At 45.5% G+C, this 22,354-nt stretch overlaps 1 protein-coding gene and 1 long non-coding RNA gene across 6 annotated transcripts in view; one reads left to right on the top strand and one right to left on the bottom strand.

Annotated features, from left to right (window-relative positions):
• Nucleotides 1-6,140: 6,140 nt before the first annotated feature.
• gdpd2 (glycerophosphodiester phosphodiesterase domain containing 2) overlaps nucleotides 6,141-22,354 on the top strand; it is a 32,640-nt gene continuing 16,426 nt past the window's right edge. Inside the window, exons 1-2 of one of the 5 annotated variants that reach the window (XM_015351601.2) lie at nucleotides 6,141-6,977; nucleotides 18,151-18,242. In XM_015351601.2, coding sequence (XP_015207087.2) covers nucleotides 18,155-18,242 — 88 coding nt within the window. In that variant the 5' untranslated portion in view covers nucleotides 6,141-6,977; nucleotides 18,151-18,154. Of the gene's footprint in view, nucleotides 6,978-7,012; nucleotides 7,186-16,463; nucleotides 16,670-16,792; nucleotides 17,011-18,150; nucleotides 18,243-22,005; nucleotides 22,318-22,354 lie in introns of those variants that run through there. The other 4 variants (XM_015351603.2, XM_015351602.2, XM_015351604.2 and 1 more) reach the window with 4 other exon arrangements.
• LOC138241069 (uncharacterized) lies at nucleotides 9,586-16,874 on the bottom strand. Its single transcript, XR_011190293.1, has 3 exons — nucleotides 16,701-16,874; nucleotides 16,433-16,584; nucleotides 9,586-10,019 (listed from the first exon to the last, which is right to left on the bottom strand). It is a non-coding gene; the product is annotated as an uncharacterized lncRNA (long non-coding RNA).

Here is a 22,354-nt window from a genome sequence, read left to right on the forward strand (position 1 = left end):
GACAGTTACTGTAAGGCTGGTCCACAGCTCAGAAATCCAGGAATGGACCCTAGGCAGGTTCCAAGGTCACTAAAATCCTAAAACAGTGAATAAGAGAAATCCGAGGCCACGGTCAAGAGGCGAGCAAAAGTCCAAAGTCAGAAGACCAATCTAGTCTAGGGGCAGGAATCCAGCCAAAATCCAAAAACCAGGTAAGGAGTCCAGGAAGAAAACAACAGACCCGGGGCTGAGAACACCACACAGAGGACACCCACACCAGAACCAACAAGCAAACAAACTCAGGAACAAGGACAAAGCAAATGATGAAAAGGGAAGTTAACAGGCACAGGAGACAAAAGCAGCGAAGAATTCAGAAAAGGCTAACTCAAGAGCTCAAAGAAGTTCAAACAACACAGAACAAAGAGCAGGGCTCAAATAGGTTTGGGGAGGTGGGGTGAGGTAGGGACACTGGGCAAGCAGGGATTGGCTACTGTCGTCTGCTTGATCTGCGCCTCTGCTGCGCAAATGAAGTAGGCGCTAGAGGTTGGGGTGCCCTCTGGTGGCGAGATGCTGGAACTATACCACTTACAGGTTTTAGAAATATGCAAACCCTGTCTGAGAATGTGTTCGCCAATCTTTTCCTTGTCAGCCTGGTCGTCAATGTCCCGTGGGTATACTGGCGCTGCGTTTACTCACATGAAGTAGGTGTATATTACTTACTCATACACACGTGAGAATTGTGTCGCTTGTAACTGCAGCATCCAACTTATAGAAAAGTCTGGAAAATAACAAACTTTTTGTAGCAGGTGTAGTGATATTTTAGTGTTCACACGTGCCAGAGGTAAGTTCATTAGGCCGATTTCTCATCAACAGGACTGATTAACCAGCGTTGATTGTGAAAGTCACAGGCTAGTGTGCGATTCTGTCCCATTCCCTTTGCAGAAACCCATACAAGAGTGTGCCTGTTCAGTGGTCGGATCATCCCGCCAATGGTCTGATCAATCCAGCTCTGTCCTGGTGAACTGCCATATTCTCATGTCACAAGAAAGCTGCTCTTGCCCGGGAGAGAGTGTCCTGTCCTGCTGGGATGTGGCTGGGAGATTCCAGGGTGCTGACTACCACAGCTGGATCTCACCTTTGACCTGGGTGAGGTGTCATGGCTGGATGTATCCCAGGTCCTAACGGACGGTGCGCAGCTGTGACATCTTGCCAAGGTAGAAATGAAATTCCCAGCCAGTGAGAGATGCGCTCAGATTTAGTCCAACGCCCGACATGGGGGAGGGGGGGAAGGTCAAGGGTTCGAGAGTGTTGTTCCTCTGATGAAGGTGGAGCTTCGGTTCCTCTCTGTGCTGAAATGATTTTCACCAGCCTAACTCGCCTCCTCAGCTGCGCACAATCACACCATCACCTGTCTCTGATAAAGGTCATTCAGTAGTTAAGCTACTTCCTTGGGTTTCGAAAGGCTCTTTATAAATAAAATATATCATTAGAACTACTACAATCAGTTAATCGACATCCCGCCACAAGCATTTAATCAGAATCCAAAATCCGTATACTTCAGTTTTCTAGAAATACGCACGCTCTTTAAAGCAAACAGAGTGAGATGATAGCTGTTTCTTTTGCTGTTCAACGCATGTATGGGATTTACTTGAATTGCTCTTATTCTTCTTTGCTGTGAAGTGCTGTCCTCAAAAGCGTCTGTGTCAAATCAGTGTTGGCCACAGGTCTGGAGTTGGACCGAAAGTATTGAGCTGCAGTCTGGAGCTGAACTGTAGACGCACAGGATCACTCCAAAGACCTTTTTTTTTCACTAGCTGGATTCATCAAAAATACTGGAGCCAGGTTAAAGGTATGACTGTTATTTGCCAGGTTGTCTTTTAGTCTTTCCATCTCAATAAAGCAGATAGGCAACTCTTTTTAAGTTTTTAAATCCCTCCATAAGTGTTTCCTGAGAACAAGCCAATCTTCAGTTTCCACAGGAAATCATACTCTTGGAGCTCTTAGCACAGATAGGCGTTGGAAAAACTCTGGTGATCTTTCTCGGATGTTAAAAGGTCACATCTTCATGGCTCCAGGTTCAGTTCCTAGTTTGTTGGTTGTTTATTGCTCTGTTTTATAGCCCACAAATCTTGTGCTCTGCCCTTTCCATACCTGGCAGAGGTAATGCAATTACAGTGTACGTCAGTTTAGCACGTTACAATCACTGCACAGTGTCAAGAAAACATGGTGAAACCAGGGCGATGATTTGGTCAAACACAACGAGATTCAGGATCGCATGTCAAAATCCACGAAAAACCCTGCAGGAGATATAATCAAATGATTCCAGACCTCCCACAGCTGTTTGTTTCTGCTTGACTGGGGATTAGTGTCTGGTTCACTCCTATAGTTTTGCCCCACGCCTTCAGACCACAGACCATGTGTCTGTGAATCGGTGCTGAATGAGCGAATCAGGAGCCGCTTGAATTCGATTCGTTGAATTTGCGAAAATGGGAAGTTTGTCTTCGTGCAAGTTCAAGTTGTAATACAGGTTTGTCTTAGTGAGCCGGCACTGAATGTGTGTCAGTGTTATTGCTAGAAAAACCGCATGCCCTGCCAACAGCGTTCTTAGCTTCTGCACTGGTCATCTGGTCAGTGTCCAGTTGTCCACAACGACTGGACGCAGCCTGGGAGATGGAAAGTGCTGGAAGGTTTCGTTAAAGGTAACACAGCAGCAGGGAGAGTCACAATAACGATGAAAGGAAATAATACCATTCTGACACGTCCTGATTGGAAAAGTCCACTGGCACTGTCGCAGTTCTTGGGCGGTGGCTTGTTACTGTTTGATCACGTCGGGGTTTCAATGAAACATCCACCCCACTGGTGCAGCCCGTCCACAGGCTGAGCTCTGGTCGTGAACTCTCGTCTTTCTGTTGGGTTACAGCGCTAAACCCAACCAACACCTTAATAAAACACGTAGGAGATTGTTTCCTTGTACCAATAATCCGCGATAAATTCAAAGTGCGCACATATGACTGGCAAATACTGACGTCTCTTATCAGATTTGGATCCAGTTAATATCTTGCAGAAATGTCACGCCTGCAGTATCTCAGTATCTATTTGCTCAAATTATTAACCCAGACAATGCGTTACTTAAACCCGCTGGTCTTTAACAAATTCCTTTAATTTGAGATTTTGATTATTTATAATCTGACGCCGAGTTAAAATAATTTTTGCAATTCGTTTTCCAACATTTGTCAGATTATAATTTGCAGGCAACCATTATAATTATAATTGATCGGATTAATAAAAGCTTCACGTGTTTTGTGGCAACTCATGGAGTTACAGTATGTACCTGTTATGACTTTGCAATCTACTTTGCATACAGTACTAAAAATACTGCACTCATTTCATGCGGTTACTCTGTGAGGAACGTAAGTGCACACTTACAGATTAATAGCCTGTTGTCTCTACTGGCGACACGACGATTAAAAGAAATATGACAATAAAAATAAACGTAATAGCCAATAGCTCATGTGGACTTTAAATGTTTTTACGACGCTCAAAACCACAAAAGCGAAGGTGAAATTGGTGCCAAGTGCCGATAAGGACTGAACAAGGTGAATTCCGTCTTCTAAACCCGTTCTTCCGTTTCCCGATGTTCTGAAAGCTAGTAATTCGTAGATTAAAAAAATAACCCAGAACGAATTCGCAGATTGTTTTCTAAAACAATCTGTTTCAATGTTTACACAGCACAGAATGATGCAAAGCCGTCACCTGACAGCGCAGCCTACTGTGAATGAGTATACGCTCCGCTCTTCGGCAGACAGGGCTGGGCAGCGGTGTGTCCAGCTTCACAGCGTTTTGCCTCGTTTTTATTTGAATGCGCAAGTGGTGTTTCATAATGGTTGAACGTTATGTTCTGCGCTGTAGTTTGTTTTGTTTCTTGATTTCTGACTTCTTGGTTTAACCTTGCCCTTGGCGATTCTGTATCGCGATTAAAAAGACTAAAACTCCCGCTACTTGCAAAACGAGACGAGCTGCATTGCACTGGATATCTTGACCCCTGAAAGTTCGCTTCTGAAGTCCCCGAAGCACAGTTTACACGTGACGACTGAGTGTACAATACCGAGTTCTGCACCGAACCCTTCCACAGTTTACTGCACCTGCTCAGGTGTATACGCCTGCATACTTGTTGAACGCGTTTTCTTTCAGACAGCTTGGGGATGTGTGTAGCTGACAACAATTACAACTAAAATATTCAAAAGGAATATTGTCAATAACGATGCAGACATCCTGTACCGAGGAAGGCAGAAAATACGTTTTGTTCATTCAGGATCTAGCGCGGAGGTCATGATTGCTGTAGTAATTGCCTTTTAAAGAGAAGTTTGTCGCCGTGTAATAAAGATCGAAAACGCTAAACACTATTTATACACCTTGAATGAAACACAGAAGCAGACTGAACCCGCTTATTCTTGCGTTTTGCCCCTCTCCAGTCCTCGGATCTCCAGGACCCTGACCACCGCCTACTGTTTTCCAGCCCCCACCACTTGCTGCATTATTTGGCGTTGAGTCGGGTTGTGGGCTCCCATTCCTGAAGCCCAGAAACTCTCGGGCTACATTACTGGTCTGGCGCCGATCGGAAGCAGGCGTCTCTTTCTTGGATCTTGAATTGGAAGGAAACTGGATGTGCTGTGAAGCGGTTGCGCTGAAAAATTCCCCGTAGAATCGAGGCTGCGTCTTACAGAGATGAGTTCCTTGCAAAACGAAGTGTCCCCCCTGAGCTCCGTTTTTCCCACTTTCAGTCTATTTTTGGGGGTCAGATCAGGAGAGGTTGGGGATGGACAGGTGTATGCTGTCCACCTGCAAGATTTTTCACAGAAAGTGCTGTCCACTTGCGCTTAGAAAAATCAATATTCTGATATAAAGATACTTTGCAATGATCCAGGCCGCTCTTTTTACATCTTAATTATGATACTTCAGGGTCATATAATTCTGTTCAGTAATATCAGAATTAAAAAAGTAAAACTTTTAAGTTCATTTTTCTTCTTTAAAAGTGCTGCTATGAAAACAACTTGTTACACCGTTCTGATTAATTCTATTATACAGCCAGAAACCCCCCCAAAAACGACATTCACATGACAAAATATTAATATCATCCGTCTGCTGTGTAATTCATTTAAATATACTTGATATTTAATAAAAGACGAAAATCGTATTTTATAGTTCTGTGTGCAAAGCATGACAGTAATCATTTCAAGTTTACAGGAGAGTTCCAAAAGATTTTATTTGAGTTATGTGCTTAGGTGGCCTGCCATATCTCTTACTGCAGTGATCTTTACAAAGGATTAAAATAAGTTATGTACTGCTGTAGCTTAGAAAAAAGGCGTAAACGTTTTACACTGTGCACAGAAACATTCTTAAGCCACAGACATGGGAAAATCGTTAAATGACAGACCTGCTGTTAGTTCTGCTTTTAGATGAGATTTCTATTTTTCAATTAACTGGTTTGCAAACACCTTAACTTGACAAATAAAGGGAATGTATATAATGGGAGAAATGCAAGCTCCTGGTATTTCAAGTCTAGCAATCTCCATGCCACCGCTTTTTCAGTGTGTCTTAAACATCCTGTGTATTGAAGAAGAGAGATAAGAGAAATGTAATTGTAAAACAAATGAATTATTAGATAAATATGAAATAGCTCCCAATTCCCTTTTCCTTCCTGCTGCAAGTAAAACAAACACAACCTCGGATGCAGTTTAACACAGGTGTGTCAATATTTTTGTATACACTCGGCTAAACAAAGGCGAAAAATTAAAACCGACCCGTGAAAATGGGGGCCTCTAAAGCATTTTGGAACCGGGTTGCAGCTGACGGAGTTTCCATCTCGAGTTCTTCCCAGGCCAAAACATGCACATGTACTGTATACACTCACACACAGGAGAAAGGAAATAGGAGGGGGACGCTGGGGGTCTCAGATATGCTTCACAGGGGGAGATTCTTTTACACTGTTAAATGCTTGAGGACCGTCTCCCCTGCCCGTCCACACGCGTCTAGACCACTGTCGCAAGGTTATGAGTGTCTTTGTAACTAAAAGTTTTTTTTAATCCTGAGCCGCTTCTAAGACCCGGTGGTCGGGTCCCAGGATGCTTCTCTCAGTCCAGCAGCATCTGCGGGCTGCACTGGAGTCCCTGGTGTTTGGCTGTGGATCTAATTAACTCTCTCGTCCTATGGGACTTGTGTCTTCGCGACAGCGAGTGTATATCGTGAGTTTTCTGTGACTTCCAACTCGGGACACTCCCCACGCGAGGGTAATGAATGTTTTTACATGCGGCGTTTTACACCGCTCGTTCAAGACTGATGTTGTCCGTCTATTATTTTCGTATAAATCGTAAAACGCACACGCACAAAACTACGGTATGATAAATATCCCCGCGGTGTAGTCCCATCTGTCTGGAGTGTCACTTCCTGCGTATTTCAGGTACCAGTAATGCTTAAAATATGCTTCCCGAGTAAAAGTTATATTTTTCTTTCTCGGCTTGCCGAGCAGCTGACCCAGTTGCACACATCTTTCCCCTTCTGTCGGGAACCTGCCAGTTCCAAAGAGGATTTGCTTTCGCTCATGCTTTATTCACCTGTGCACATTTTCCTGCCGCGCACCTGAGGGCTCCAGCCAGCCCCACACGTGGAAGCCGAAGGTCTCCTGATACGCGGTACCTGCGAGTTCACTATTTCACTACACCTGTGGGGGGCTCACACCCCGCGAGTGCCCCATCCCGCGCCTTGTCCGCCCGGGGGTGGCCCGTAGCCCTCCATTCAGCGAGCCCCATTAGCATGCAGCTCACAGGCTGACAGGATTGCGAGTGTCTGCGAGAAGAAAAGAAGTGGGGGAGAGAGAGGGGGCAGAACCAGCAGCGGGCGAGAGCTTGTTCAGACACTGACAGCGGTCCCAGCCCACGACGAGCCGCAGCACCTGGAGACCTGAGCGCACGAAGTCGCTCGGCACGCACGGCTCCGGCAAGGTAAGAGCGGCGCAAACGAACTTTGTGTGTGTGTGTTATGGAAGCAGTCGTGTGCGTAATTCAGGGGATTCCGTCTCTGTAAAGGTGAAGAAATAACTTAGGAAAGTACGGTGACCGGAAAATTTTTACGGGAGCCGGCGACGATACACGACTTGAAAACATCGTGGACTTTAAAAAACGAACACCGAAACAGGAGCTTTGATAACAGGTATGACGGCGGCAATACGACGATAACGAGACGGTTTTGGTTTGGTTCATTATGCGCTACTTCTGTCACTGTAGCCTGCGATGTGGTTTAAAAGGAGGCTGTCAGTACACAATACCTGAAATGAGCAAAACACGAGTTTTGAATTTTAAAAAAAAGCGGTATCAAATGAATATTATCACAATGATTTCTGATAAACTGGACCGGTGACCGGGACAATTCAAACACATTTTTTGTGCTGACGCTGCCCGGCCGAAGTCGGCGGCCGAGCTCCGTCTGACTCAAAGGGGGATTCGGCGTCAAACCAGGGTTTGGCAAAAGCTCACGACTACAGCACTTCCGTAACTTTCAAATAAGGTGTTTAAATTCGGAGTGTTAAAGCGGTTTCATGACCGATATTGCCAGCGTGCACAGCATCTCCCGAGCGTGACGGGGGAAGTGGGCACCGGCCCCCCACACGCATCAACCGCCAGCGCGCTTTGAGGAGCGATCGACGGTTTCGGGGGCATATTTATTAATATCCAGATTGCTTTTAAACTCTCCTTTGTAAACACTCTTAAATTCAGACTAGTAATAAACCAGGTTATTATCGCTAAGGAGTTACTGAAGCATTTACAGATATCGATAGGACATTACTATCCAGGGTAGAATGTTGAAATATGTTAGGCTGTTACTTCTGGGTGCTGATCTATACGTTTTAATAACAGTTTTGCATATCGACCAGTCAAGAAAATATGTTTATAAACGCAGGATCGTAATTCATTTTGTGCACGTAGTGCATTTAACTTCAGTAATGAAAGCTAATGTCTTCCTGTAAAACAGTGCAAACATGTGCTCTTACTGTGTTAGTCCAACCCTAAATGTGTAAGACTGCGTTTAACTCCTTGTGCTCAGCCGGTGAGAAGGTCAAACGAAGAGTTAAAATAATCTACCCTTACAATCGGTGCATAAACGTCAAACCACTATATACAGCAGCACTAACAGCGCACCTCTTAAAATGAATACTATCACGCATTAATAGTATTTTTACGATTAATACTACTAAATGATGAGTAGTTTATATGATTAAGTCTTTATCGTGACGCAAAATCTCAAAGAGGTTTAAAATAAACAATACACGTGAATACCTAATACTATACATTGAACAGGATCCAATGGTTAAGGATGAAAGTGAGAGCTACAGTAAGTCTTTTTTAGACATGAAAGAGCACACGCACTTGCAAGTCACGAGTAAGCAGTCACTAAAAGTTCCCAGTGGAAAGAACAGAATTGCAGTTGCACAGTCTTGGGAAATGATTGGATTTTTCCTCACACTGGGAAGCCCAGTGAATAACAGAGAGGCAGTGCAGGACGAAGGAGGCAGCCTGTGCTTGAAAACGGGTTTGCAGGAGGGAAGGACAGCATGTCACGGACGTCCAAAGGGACTACCCGAGGGCAGCAGGAGAGTGGAAAAAGACCCATATGCGTAGCGGCGAGACGGGAAAAAGGCCCGGGCTCGTAGTGCAGAGAGTTCAGGAATGCCGTATAGAAACCGATGCCCTCAGGTAGTGGACGTGGGGCGACCTGGTGCTAGGCGGGTCTCAGGACATCCGAACGTCAATGCTGAGCCATGACAGAGTGCAAGACCAGGAAATATATAGCCCAAGGGAAAGAGAGGGACAGGAAGGACAGCAGTCCGGAAACTAGGGACAGGACAGAGAAGGAGTGTGACAGCAAGGTGCCTGAGCCTGTGCTAGAGATGGAGCTGACAGCTCGAGGCCAGCGGGAAGCTGGTCTTGATGGGACTGTTGCGAGGCGTAGATCAGGACCCCGTGCAGACGGCAGAATCCGGAAGGGAGTGAAACAGGCACGGGGAGGAGGTGGTGAGGAACTGGGCAGGCTGACGAACAGGGGGGCGTGACGACTGTGCACGGGTGCTCAGGGGGGTCCAAAGGGAAATCCGGGGTGAGGTCCAAAGGTCCAGTACCGGGTGATCCATCCAGGACAAAACAAGACACAGTTAAAATCCGGTACGGGATCCGGTGCAGGGAGAGGGAATAAAAAAGGGGTAACAGGACCAGGCGCTCTGAGCCCCAGACCCAGCTGGGTCAGGACACCGATAGGAGGCCTGTGCCCTCAAGCCGCGGGCGTAGGGCGACTTGGTGGTAGGCGGGCCTCCGGGTGTCCGTCTTCCGATGCAGAGCCCGGAATAGTGGGAGCGTCGGGCTTATATAAGGAGGGTCTGGATGGGAGGCAGGTGCACAAAAATGCACCTGTGAAAGCACTAAAATGTGAAAGAGCCGGAGGGATTGCAATCGTGACCGGGACTGGGCGACAGGTGTGAAGTACCTGGCTCAGGAGTGTCGACCCTCAAACAGGGCTGTGGTTGCGCCTCAGGAATAAACATCAAACTTCAGCCAAAGGTTTTACTTCTCTGCGGGTAACGAATTAGCCTTTTTTTATTAGCTGCATGCGTACAGGGCTTGACGTCAGCTCAGAGGGCCACGGCAGTGTGGGAGAAGGCATCCAGTAGGTGTGAGCAGCCCAGGCGAGAGCTGTTCGTGCCTGAGGGTGGGGGGTGGGGCATCGCTAATAGTTATAACAGGTTGGGTTGACAAACACGGGAAACCGCCTTTTTAATTAGGAGGGATGTGTCCAGTCTTGCCTTTCTTAACTTCTGTTTTTAATTTGAATACGGTGCTCTCCCACGCTGAGGTTGTCGTAGGCGTAGGTGTAGGCCAGAACAGGGAAGACACCTGCACAGCACTGTGGTCCTTTAGCTTGGACCCAGCGGGAGGGAAATGGGAAGTCTGTCATCTGTGGAGTTGCACAGGGAATCAGGCCCGTCCCTCTCAAATCTGAAATGAAATGCACGAAGGAAATTAAAGATCAACATATATATCCTGTCGGTTTAGTGCTGTATTCCACTAGGCATTCAACAGCCCACCGTGTGTGAACTATTTTGCTATTAAGAACATGTGTTCTGCCCAGGCTCTTGTACTGTAGTTGTGACACTTGGGAATTGCACACACATCAGATGCATAAACACATCGCTTTGGTCTGGTTCGGGAAATCTAGCAACTGTATATACAGTATGACATCTTTCAGTGGTGAGAGTTACTGATGTGGGTGATGAAGTTTTCAAAGTCTTACAAAACTGCTGCTGTTTCGAGATACGTGGACAGTTGACTAGGTCACAAGTTTAATGGTTTAACAGATGTCTGACATTTGGTTTGGATTTTGTACATTAGGCAGTGGCACGTACGTAGAGTGACGTAGAGTGACAAAGTCATCCAGGATCCTAGAGAGTGTGATTGCTTACAGCTGGCTGGACCCAATTTATGATTTGATTTCACTTTCATAGCGGGTAGTAGTTCATAATTAGGGCATGCTTCTTTGTTCAAAACCATAAACATTGCAACCAAGGCAAGCTGCTTTTCACTTATCTCCACAGCTGTGTGTTCTGCCTCATCATCCCTTAAACCCAGTTCAAAGGTGATGCTGATAACTTATAGCAGAGCCCTCCTGTTGCCAAGTTGATATACAGTGCGATACTGTTTTTATACGCATATTTATCTTTGCCTGCGGAATGCGATGTCCCTGTGATTATTTGCTTGTTAAGGAGAAGTATGTTGTTATAAAAGAAACAATGAACACTGTGGTGTGGAGGTTCTGAACAAATTGTTATTAATGTTCTGTGAACGTAGAGAAACCATGAATACAGTACTTCCCAGCACTGGAATCAGACACATCTTGATAAATCTCGTCCGATACTGAGATGTGACTGCAGCGCAAATTCCCTCTTTGATACCGGACTTTCCTTTGTGGACTACAATGAACGGAAGCCCGAGACAGTCTAAACTAGATCTGAGAAGTCCAGGAGGATCTGAGGTGAGGGAGATAGCATCCCTGGTGCTTTTGGACTTCCTGCCATGAGCTCTGTTGCACAGCCAGGGCTCTAAAGGAGACTTTCCCTTTATTTTTCTTCTTTTGTTTGAGACGTTTTTGTTTATTTCCTCGTTTTGGGTCGGGCTCTCAGCCATTAGGCGCCCTCAGTGGTTCTGTCTGTGAACTGAGAAGTGGCTTTACGAGCCAGTTTAGTCCTCTCTTGTTCTCCGCTAGAAAGTAGGTTGAGCCCGTCGGCCGCGGGTTCAAGCCTAGGTATTGTCAGTGTTACTGGGAGCCCCCAGGTGGTTGTGCATAGTTGGCTGGGTGTGGCTGAGGGTAGTGTGGGTTCAGCCAGGGCTCTCTCAGCTCGCGGCGCCCCCTGTGGCCTCCCAGTGCAGTGCCTCTCCTCCAATCAGCACAGATCCTTCTGCACAGGTCTTCGAAGAGCAGGGGCTTGAAGGTTTGGGTTGGAGCAGGCTGCAGAAGTCGGTCCCTAGGGTGTAGTCGCTGTGAGCCCTGTGAGCCAAGGCAAGGAAAAACAAGCTGCTGTGAGAAGCTTCTGTGTCATGAAGCAGATTGCCAAACTCTCGTTAAACCAGACCAGTTTGTCCCCTTCTCCACAACCTGCGGCTGTTGACAAGTGAAAAAGAGCTGGAGGCTCTGTACTAGTGCACAGTGCCACAGCAAGCACTACTAGGCTTTAAAGCATGGTGATGTCAATTTGCCTTAGAGAAGTAATCTGGTAAATACAGATTAATAATCAACTACTAGCCACAATGCTCTGAAAGCATTACGTGCGCAAATAATACAAATGCGAGCTGAAAATTTAAAAACTGTTGCAGTTAAGATTAGTAGTAGCAACCTTTTGAAACCTATTAAACAAAATGAGTGTTTATATCAAAGTACAAGGGTTCAGAAATGGGCTATCCCTGAAGAATGGTACCCTTTCGTGTCCTTGCCCCCTCAATGAGTGTTTTGTGTTGCTTTGGAAGTATGCAGCTCTGAAACAGTTCTCATCACTGACAGCTGAGGGGGCCGTAGTGAAGGGCTCTTTGTAATGGAGCAGTTGGATTCTGCTTTAAGAATAAATGACATTGATGGACAGTTCTTTGAAACTGCTGGATGTGATCACTATGGCTCACTTGTGTGCTTGCCCTTTTTGTTTTCATAAGAGGCTTCTGTGCTTGCTAAAAGGATGGACAGTCCTTTGTGCCAAGTACTAATGGGACCATTATGTTATAGCAACAGGAGCTTTTGAATGATCCAGTGAATGGCTAATGATAAACTTCAGAAACAGGCCCTTGCTCAGAAACAATAAGCACTACATCTTCCATCTCCCAGGCAGAAACGTTTTTTTTCTAGCCACAAGTTGATTGAATGCTGAGGTTCAGTGGAAAAAGGTTTGCTATGTTATTACTGGTTATGGAGTTGTCACAGTGGCAATGTGGAAATTCCTTGTGTTTCTTATAAACAGGAATAAAGACATCCCACTGTCACACTTCCCCGAAACTGCCTTCATGATTATGTTATGCATGTGTAATGAACATGCTGTCACGCTCGTAAACCCCTCCTCTTAAGGACGCTCCAGCCCTTCCTAGTTTTGTTCTCATCTCCTGCACCTGCCTCCGGTTCCTGTCGCCTGTCCTATAAAGGCCTGGTGTTCCTGCCAATCTGGGCTCAGCTTTGGAAGATGGACGCCCGGAAGCCCGCCTACCCGCGAATCCAGGAGCGACTCGACGGCACAGGCTTCACGACGGCATCCTGACCATCTGGGTCCGGGATCAGGGAGCGTCTGGTCCCGTTTCCCCCCTTTTTATTCCCCCGACCCTTTGCCGGATCCCGCTCCAGCTTTTAACTCTGTTCGTCTTTGTCTTGGATGGACCACCCGGCTCTGGACGTTTGCTTCGTTAAGGATTTCACTGTGGACACCCTTTGGACTGTTTGCCTCTGACAACCCCCCCAAACACCAGCGCACCGTGGACACGCCCCCTGTTTTCCTGCCAGCCCCTTTGCATGCTCTTTTCCCCGGGTTTTCCTCACTCCTCTCCGGATTGTGCTGTCTGCATAGGGTCCAGAAAGAACGCTACGTGACGCATGCTTTTTCCTTCTCCACAATCCCCAGCTGCAGTCTAAAAAGAACTAAAAACCCAACTGAATGCCCTGCTCTAGTGCACAGTAGCACAATAAGCATGAGCACTGAGCACAATGGTCTGTTTGGAATTTGCAGAAGAAAATAAGATTCTTCTGCAAAGATGTTTTTACCAGGAAAACGTCACAGTTCTTATTTTTTTCCCAGTACAGACATAGCTGCTCTGGCATGGACATGTGACACAGTGTTGAAATTGCAGGTGACTTTAATAAGTAGCTGGAAATCTATCTCGGATAAAATTGACTAAATAGAGGGACATACTGTAGTACACAGAATACCCTGAGGGAGCTGTTTAAACCAAACCTACACTGTCAGTGTCTCTGCATACCAGTTAATTACAGTTTGTTCATGCAGCCTGTGGTGTGAATCTCACTTTGTGAAAACTCAGGTGAGAGGAATGAGCCCAAGCCCCCAAAAAAAACGCAGCTTGATTGCAGCACGAACTGGCCCGCCTCGGTCTCAGAAGATCAACAATAAGACTAAAAAAGAATCTGCCTTTAAAGAGATATGGCTCTGTGAAATGCAACACCAAGCTGATGAAAGATTTGCTTTGATTTCATTGGGCCGTAGGGCAAAATGGCTTTTTGCAAGGGTTTCAGTTGCTGCACGAGAGGATCAGTGTGTCACACAGAACAGTAAATCCTGGAGACACTGAACCTCCTTGTGGCTGCCCGGGGGTTACTGGCACTGGAAAACATGGGCTTGATCGTCATTCTCTCGCTGATTTCAATCTGCAAACAGAGTGCCCTGTGTGTGGTGTGGAGGAGTCCAGGTCAGGCTTCTTAAGTCTCTTCCACAGCAGTTGCCATGTTAAAGGTAAATTATAAGTCCTATGATTGCAGCATCGAAAAGGTGTTGAAAAACTAACCGTCCTGAGAGATTGTGGTGAAACTGGAGAATTCTGTTTTCTTGTTAGGCAAAGAGAGTCTTGCTCGTAGCACGTGTTAATGGATTGGCATCATTAGCTACCCTTTCCACATCCCCTGTTTTTTCTGTGAATCAATGTTGTCCACAAGTCCTACCTAAGCCCAGTAACATAGAGCTCCTATATTGAAGATCTAGGACACAATCTAATGGAGTTTTTGCATTGGTTTCCAGTCCCAAGAAGGGAGTTGCTTGTCTATAATTACTCCAAGTGTAATACTTCAACTGTGTGACACAATACGACTCACGCAGTGTAATAATAATTCCTTACACTTATATAGCGCTTTTCTGGACAGCACTCACAGCACTCAACAGGTAATGGGGATCCCCTCCATCACTAACGTGTAGCCCCACCTGGATGATGTGACAGCAGCCAGGGTGTATCAGTACTCTCACCCCACACCATCTACAGGTGTCTGTGGGGAGGAGTGATGAAGCCAGTTCAGAGATGGGGATCATTACTAGGCCATGACTGGGTGAAGGCCATGATAAAGACCCCTGGGGAAATTTGGCCAGGACACCAGGTTTAACAGCCCTACTTTGTTTTAAGAAACTCCCTGGGATTTTTAACGACCACAGAGAGTCAGGGCCTCGGTTTTACATCTTATCTGAAGGACGGTGCCTTTTTTACAGTATAGTATAGTGGGGCTTTAGGACCCACAGGGTGAGCGCCCCCTACTGGTGCCAGTAACACATCTTCCAGCACCGACCTTAGCTTTCTCAGGAGGTGTCCCATCCAGGTACTGGCCAGGCCCACTCCTGCTGAGCTCCAGTGGGGAGTTGTTCTTTGTGTTGCTCATCAAGTAGAAAGTGAGGAGCAACTTCTTGAATGGAGGAATTGTTCTGTTGGACAGATAATTCTTAAAGCTCAGATTAATGGCCAAGATCGAGGTCCCTTTAAAATTCTATTGGATGCTGAGATAGAAGAGCTCAGTGCAGAGCCAAACATCTCTTATAACTTCGTCAAAACACATAGTTTCATTGTTAATCATGTGCTCCTCCAGGCTCTGTGTATACAGTAAGTGTCCGTCTTGAAAGTACATTGAGGCGATTAATGAATCATTTTCATTTCTGACACAATAAACAGGCATTCCTTAGCATTTTCAAAAAGTATGGTAAGTTATTTGAGATTTCTACCTAGGAATAATAAAAAGTACATGACCATCTTTGTTCTGCTTTCAGACAGTATTGGTCTTGTGGAAAAGCAGATATTCCAGGTGTAGAAGCCTATTTAAATGAAATGCTTTTGAGTGTAAATGTCTCATTGGAAAGTTATTATGGCAGAATCGTTTTAACCCTCCAGATACACTCCAACCCGTTTAACACAACCGTAACTAAACCTGCTGTATTTATAGTGTTTTTTCACGTTTTCATGAACTGGAACAATCTCACATTCATACACAGCTACTCAACCGCTTACAAAAAACCTTCGTTCACAAAGACCAAAGATCTGTGAGAGATAAATTGATCTCCTTGTTGCTGCGAACGTTCTCAGCACACCCCGTAGGTGCTGTGCGTGAACTGCAGCTCATTAAATAAGCCCTTATTTATTTATTCAGCGAGCAGGCCCAGAAAACCTTTTGTAATCGTATTGGAATTCATGTTCGTCATAAAAAAAATAACTTCGCTCTTATCTGTCGAATAACTGTACGCTCCTATACCCACAATTTGCATTTCAAGATGTGGTTCGGCATCTCAACCTGAAGAAACCCTTAACTGTTGACTACCCCCCGTGCTCCGTGCTCAGTGGCCCTGACAACGCCAGGAGTGACGAAGAGAAGGACATTGAGCGCGGTCTTCCTCCGTGGGTGCGCTTCTGTGCCACGTCCGAGGACGAACTGCGTGCTTCTGACGAGGCGATCTCATTCCAGCAGGAAGAGCTCAAAAAGATTATCCCATCAGGCTCTCACCCTAATAATGATAATGAAGAACCTATTAAAATGAACGATTCCCCCTCTAATCTCCTCACAACGTGTCCATCTTTTGGGCCGTTCGGCGTCTCTTAACTGATGCGGCCCACGCAGGTGCGGATCGCGCCCCGGGTCAGAGAGAAGACGCAAATACAGGCTTCAGATAACCTCAGGGGACTTCCTCGGCTAGTTGCCAGTACTCCAGTGCCTTGCACTTGCCTGCCTACCGTGCGAGGTCGAGCTGGAATGAAGGCATTTGTTACGGGCGGCACCTGGGAAATGATTTAATGTGTTTTCGTTTCTCGCGCCGCGCTCACGGGTTTTGGAAAACCACCCGGCACGCGCTCGCGGTAAATTGGGTTATTCCTCCGCTCCCTGATACTTAAATGCCCCGACCTACCGCTTCCCTCGTTTGACGTCGCTCGTTTTTCACTTGCGGTTTAAAGACGGCGTACAGAACGCTGTCGTGCGCTTTTGCTGTTGAAGTCCACCTCCGATCGTGGCCAGCCGGAGCGGGGGACGGAAACTGCGCCGGTGAGCGCTCAGTCAGACCTGATGAAGGAATAAGGGCACATGGGGCGAATGACAATTACCGCTTCACAAGTACAAACCTGCTGAACGGCAGGAATTTAATAAGGTACAGTCTTAGAAGCTCAATCAGCTCTTACCGATTTGAAAGTTGCCAAGTAGCCAGGGTGTGTCGTTTAATGGAAAAAAAGCGACTTAAAATCAGTCATTACCAGCGGCTTCGGGGTCTGGAAGGAAAAAAAGAACTCGAAAGAGATTGTGAAATTCCCTTTGTCTTTGTGAGCTGCAGCATGCTGGCATGCGGATGATATGGTTGGTTTTTTAATGTCCTGTTCTGCTTGATTCACATCTTGTTGCGTTTCCCGTAAGAGCTCTCTCGAGTTATATCTTCGAAAGCGATCCCACTGTAATAAGCGACACGATTTGGGGATCCCACCGCGCTGGATTCAGGTAATCACTTGGTAAACCACTCCGGCTGGTAAATTACTTTACACTGACAGGAGCTCCTAATTAATCTTTCCTTCTGTTTTCATTCCTTGTTCAGCTTCGCAAGCTTGGCAGTTTCTCAAGAGGTGTGAAAACCATTATATAATTCTACAAGAAATTGCTGTGAGAAAAAGCAGATAATAATGTCTCTATGTGTGAAAGTTTTAATCACTCGTGGGTTTTTGTTCCTTTCCTTGATTTTTGGCCAGGTGTTTGCTCCATATTTGAATGTACAAAGTCTGTTGTACCTTAAATTTTAATGGGGCTCCTGAACAGGAGCTCCCCCGAGCCTGCTTCATAAATGTGAATGTATAAAAAAATAACTTTTAATTCTTTCAGGAGTGAGAAGACCTCAATCTAGCCACAGCTTAGTGTGCAGCTAAGAGGGTTTTATCCATCTGTCTCCTGCCCTTCGGCCCTGTAGTGAGTCTTTCTTTGTGGACCTGATATGCACGGCAGGGTACACCATGGATTGGATACCAGTCTGTCACAGGGCAGACACAGACACCCAGACATCAGTTAACCCACCAGCCTGTCTTTAGACTGTGGGAGGAAACCAGGGCAAACCCATGCAAATATGGGGGAGAACACACAAACTCCGTGCAGATAACGCTCCAGGGCCCCAGCACTGCAGGGCAACAATGCTAACCACTGCGCCACCTTGATGACCCCCCTAATGAATTCAATTACAGTCGGTTCTCACTCCTCCACCTGATGCTTTGCCAGTGTGGTCGCTGGCGCCTCATTGTCATGCCACCCAGGTGGGGCTGCGCTTCACTGCTGGATGAAGTGGCATGAGAAGCTCTGTGCAAATGTAAGCAAACAATTTTGACCCTGTGATCAAATCAGGACGAACCATTAAAATGTATAGAACTCCGGCATTGCTGCAGATGGGCAGTGCTTGATTGAAACTGGTGCTGCACCCTTCGGTGCAGATTGCTTTGGTAATGCTCTGTGGGGAACTGCAGGGGATTGGTAGTGCTCTTTGGAGATGGAGACCGGCTGTATCAGACAGAAAGCAGCCCTGAGAGGAGGTTCCCCTGCTCAGGCAGTGAGACTGGGAGGTCCTGGTTCACAGCGCAGGCCCTCTGCTCTTCACAACAGGTACATGACGTGGACAGGGGGCGTGAGGAGTCGACCCGCAGAGTGTGCCGGTGGTGCTGAGGGAGATACAGAGGGCGGCAGACACAAGACAGGTGAGATTTTACTGACAGTACCTACAAACGTGACAAGGCTGGCAATGAACTGAATTCACTGTTCTTAATATTCTTAATATTCTGAGAATGCCGTTTGGCCAGACAGCTGGTTCTGCAGAAAAACAAGAACCGTTATTTTGCTGTTATTTTGGGGGTTATTGTTCTGTTTTAGATATTCAATAAAAAGGATCTGTTGTCATTTCAGTAGATTTTGGGGGTCTGCTAAAATCTACTCAACTCTGGGGATCTCACCTGAGGATCCATGTAATGTCTAGACCCTGGTCTCCAACTCAGGAAATAGAACAAGTTATAGTTTTTATAGCACCTTCGAATTACTGGTTCTTAATGATCATGACCATACTATTGTAAAAATAAAAATAATTGTATCTGTGTGATAAAAAGGGCTTTGCCTTTCTAGATGTAATAGCTGCTGCTTTAAAAAAAATAAGGTAAACTATTGACTGTATTATATTCCTTAATACTGCATACATTGCACACTGTATCTGCTTTGTACTGCTCTGAGTTTAGTAAGATTTAATTTTGCAGCTGTTCCTTGTGGATAATTTCATTTTGATTGCTTTATCCCTGTGGGTCAGTGACCACAGTGTTATGAATTTGGGCAGAACTACATGAGAACACTGCAGCTCAGACAGGCAGCCCCTCTTTTTCCGGACGAATGAAGTGTCAAAAACGCTGCCCGTCACTTTTTCACTCTCGGTGATTCTCTTGTCAGTTCTATTGTCCCGGTTTGGTTGGTGTGCCTGCAGGTTTTCATTCCAGCTAAGCTCTTAATGACCTAAATCATCTCATTAGTGCATTAATTGAGGTAACTAAAGAGTCTCCTCCAGCGCTTCAGGTGCTGGTACTCTAAAGGGGCCTGGGGAACCTGCAGACACACTGCTGTCTGAGGACCAGGACTGGGGTCATTGTATTAGAGTCTCCCCTTAATACAGAGTCAGTAGCAGTACAGTAATTCCTATTATCATCGGTTTTTGCTGCAGTATCTGCTGGTCCCTGGTGCACTGAGGCCTGACTTTACTGGAACTGCTGTGTTCTCATTTGTAATAGAGTTCCATTTTTCTTCAGAGGAACTTCTAATTAATGACCACACAAACACTCCAGACGTTTCTATCTGACCTCTGTGTACTGTCAAGATGAAGTCACCTTTTCACTTCATGTTTTAGTGACTCGATGTCTCGCGCAGCTTCTTCCAGCAGCGCTTAATGCGCTTCCTTGTGCACGGCACCTCCTTCCCTTCCAGCTCTAAGATTTAGTTCGAAGCTACTGGCACTTAAACCTGAACATCTGAGTGTTGTTTTTCACAGCTTCTGTTCGTGTCCTCCTCACTTTCAGTCTCTAACACCGGGCTACTATATGCCTGACAGCTCTGTGGATCGGGTCTTTAAAATGATTACTTTCAAGCAACAGAATCTAGAGATGTAAACCTAGATATGAATTTAGGCATTTGAGTGAAACATTGTGTATATTATCTGTCAGTGGGATAAATCCATCACCTCCTACACTGACAACTGCAACAATAAGTGCTCTAACGTATCAGGCGGCTCTTACCGAGGTAGCATAGTACTATTTGCCCCTTGATATTCACCGTGGGCAATCTGCCCATTCCAAGGCAATGTAATTAGAAAGGCAGTTCCTTTCGAGTTAAAGGCAGATTGGTTCCAACCTGTTGTGAATCAGCTTGTTTTCACAGCTCTGTGAATGTAGCTTTCAAAACTTTGCAGTGAGGAAAACAGGTTTGTGAACTACGTTTAACTGTGTACTGACAGAATATTAAGCACACCTGCATTCTCCGTTCAGACATAAAATACCCAATACCAATCTGTCAAATTCTGCTACTGGGTCTTCCTGTTCATGGAAAACAATTGGCAGTTCTTTTTTTATTTTATACACACACAGTTTAGAACTTCCAAGTGTTTATGACTTGGCTTCACCTGTTCGATTCATGCACACATGGGGAGAGTGAAGGTTTGAGGGCACTCTCCCCCAGCTCGCCCCCTGTCAGAACTAGAGTTTGTCCTCTCTCTGACATCACCACAAGCTCTATTTCTCCAAATGTACCTTTTAACAAAATGCATATTATGTGAAAAAATGTTTATTCATTACCCAACTAGCAAAACAGCTGAGGTTGCATTAACTTTCACTGAATAAAAACATTTGTAACTTTTATGTGATGAAACTTCTCTCTCACGTCCAAGTACTTGTGAAAGTTTGAGTGCCTTGTTGTGGAAAGAGGTCAATAATTCTTTCCTGCGCAGCATGAGGACTTGCAGCCTGTACGTGTTGTTAATTGTACCAGGATATTTAACCCCTCCGGATAACTAGCTGCAAATAATAAGATTCATTGTGTGTGCAAGTAAAATAAGTGATACAGGTGGGAAAAACTCTTAACAACACCGAGCACAACTGGCAAAACCTTTCAGTGAAGATAAGAGAAACAAACATCTGTGAGCCTTCTTCTTCTTTTCTTTCAGCTCAAACTGGAGCATTATTGTGAGCTCTCAGATAGTACCTTTTTACAAGCTCCCAAAGTACTGACAGACGTTTGAAAGAAGTCATTGTATTCTCTGTATAACTTCTTTCTATATTTCTTTTCTGCATTTTAATGCTTTTCTTTCTTTTCGTATCCGGACATTGCTTTGGGTTTTCAAAACAGAGATGCCGCTGCTCTGGGTGTGTTTTGGTGTATCTTTGATCTGTTGAGTAGACAGAACCACAGGATTGTTGACATGCAGATATTCAGGCACTCTTACAAATCGTGGTGTGGGTATGAAGCATGCTTTTTTAACAAACTAAGGGACCCGCATTTAACATACTTGTGATCTTTACCCAATCCTCAGGAAAATGTTGCGATAGTAATGGGTCGTTCCAATTCAAGTGTACATACACAGTGTTTTGAACAGATAACGTTATACTTTTATACTTTGACATTATATTGACAAAAGACTTAGATTTGTTTTTTGTGGTATCCCTGTAAACACCAGCACTTCAGATGTGTGTCACATGGCATTACAGAGAGCTCTGCCTATAATCCTCTCTAGCCCTGCCTTGCTTCAGCACTGTTACTGTGTTTGTGATGAGTCACTGACACAAATGCCTAATGTTATCAATCGAATGATGATCAAGCCGATATCTGATCCTCCGGTTCAAACCTCCTCCTGGGGAGTGTATCTCTTGATGATTTAACTTTAACAGGGGTTTCTAGTACCTACCATGAGCGGCAGCAGACGTTAGGATCGGGATATTGCACCCTGGAACTGCAGGGTGAGCAGAGGGCTCAGTCTGATCTGGGCCCTGGATACAGTGTATTGCTGTCCTTGAGCTGTGGAATGTCTTTGATACGATATTCCATGGCTGGATGATTTGCTCTACAGCCCTCTATCAGCTATAGGCAGGGAACTGTTGCATCATCAAGGGCTCCTGGGATAAAAATGTAACTTTATGACAAAGGATCCGGCTTTTCCACCCAAATTCCCTCATTCTCCCGAGGAAGACTAGTTCGTGGGCTGAAAAGTCCAAAAAAGTTTTCTTTTCTCAACAACTCTTGTGAAGTTGTATGTTTTTTTTATCTTCACAGCAAGTGTTGTGTCACTCTGGGCTGTTAGGTGAGCACATGGTCCCTTTTCTGGCTATATCATTCAGCTCATGTCAAGAAGGAAGCTTTGCTCTGTGTAATTGCCACATTCACTGGCAGACTGAGAGGCAGTCATGTGGGCCAGGGTTACTCTATCACTGGCTTTTGCTGAATCCCTCTTAGGCAAGCTCTAGGAGAAAGAATTGCAAATCGTATCAGTCGAGCGTCAGCAGAGGCAACAAAGAATGACTAATTATTTTCTTAAGATTTGAGTGTACCAATTCTGTTCCTCTTCTTAACAGGACTGGGAGACAATGTGGGAAGGTATTAAGAACTGGGGAAGATAAAATTGAAAGGAATTAATAATGTTGTGCAAAGGCTTGAAAGCTCTTCTCAGGAATTTCCTTGGCAGCCAGGATGCAAATAGCTGGATGGATCCCCACGGGCTGTTACATCTCTGGAGGAGTGGCGTGCTCCATGAGCGTAGGTTTTTTTTCCTCTTCTAGGCACCAGAGTGTTT

This window comes from Lepisosteus oculatus, chromosome 8 (assembly GCF_040954835.1).
Source record: "Lepisosteus oculatus isolate fLepOcu1 chromosome 8, fLepOcu1.hap2, whole genome shotgun sequence".
In the NCBI taxonomy this organism is placed as follows: Eukaryota; Metazoa; Chordata; class Actinopteri; order Semionotiformes; family Lepisosteidae; genus Lepisosteus; species Lepisosteus oculatus.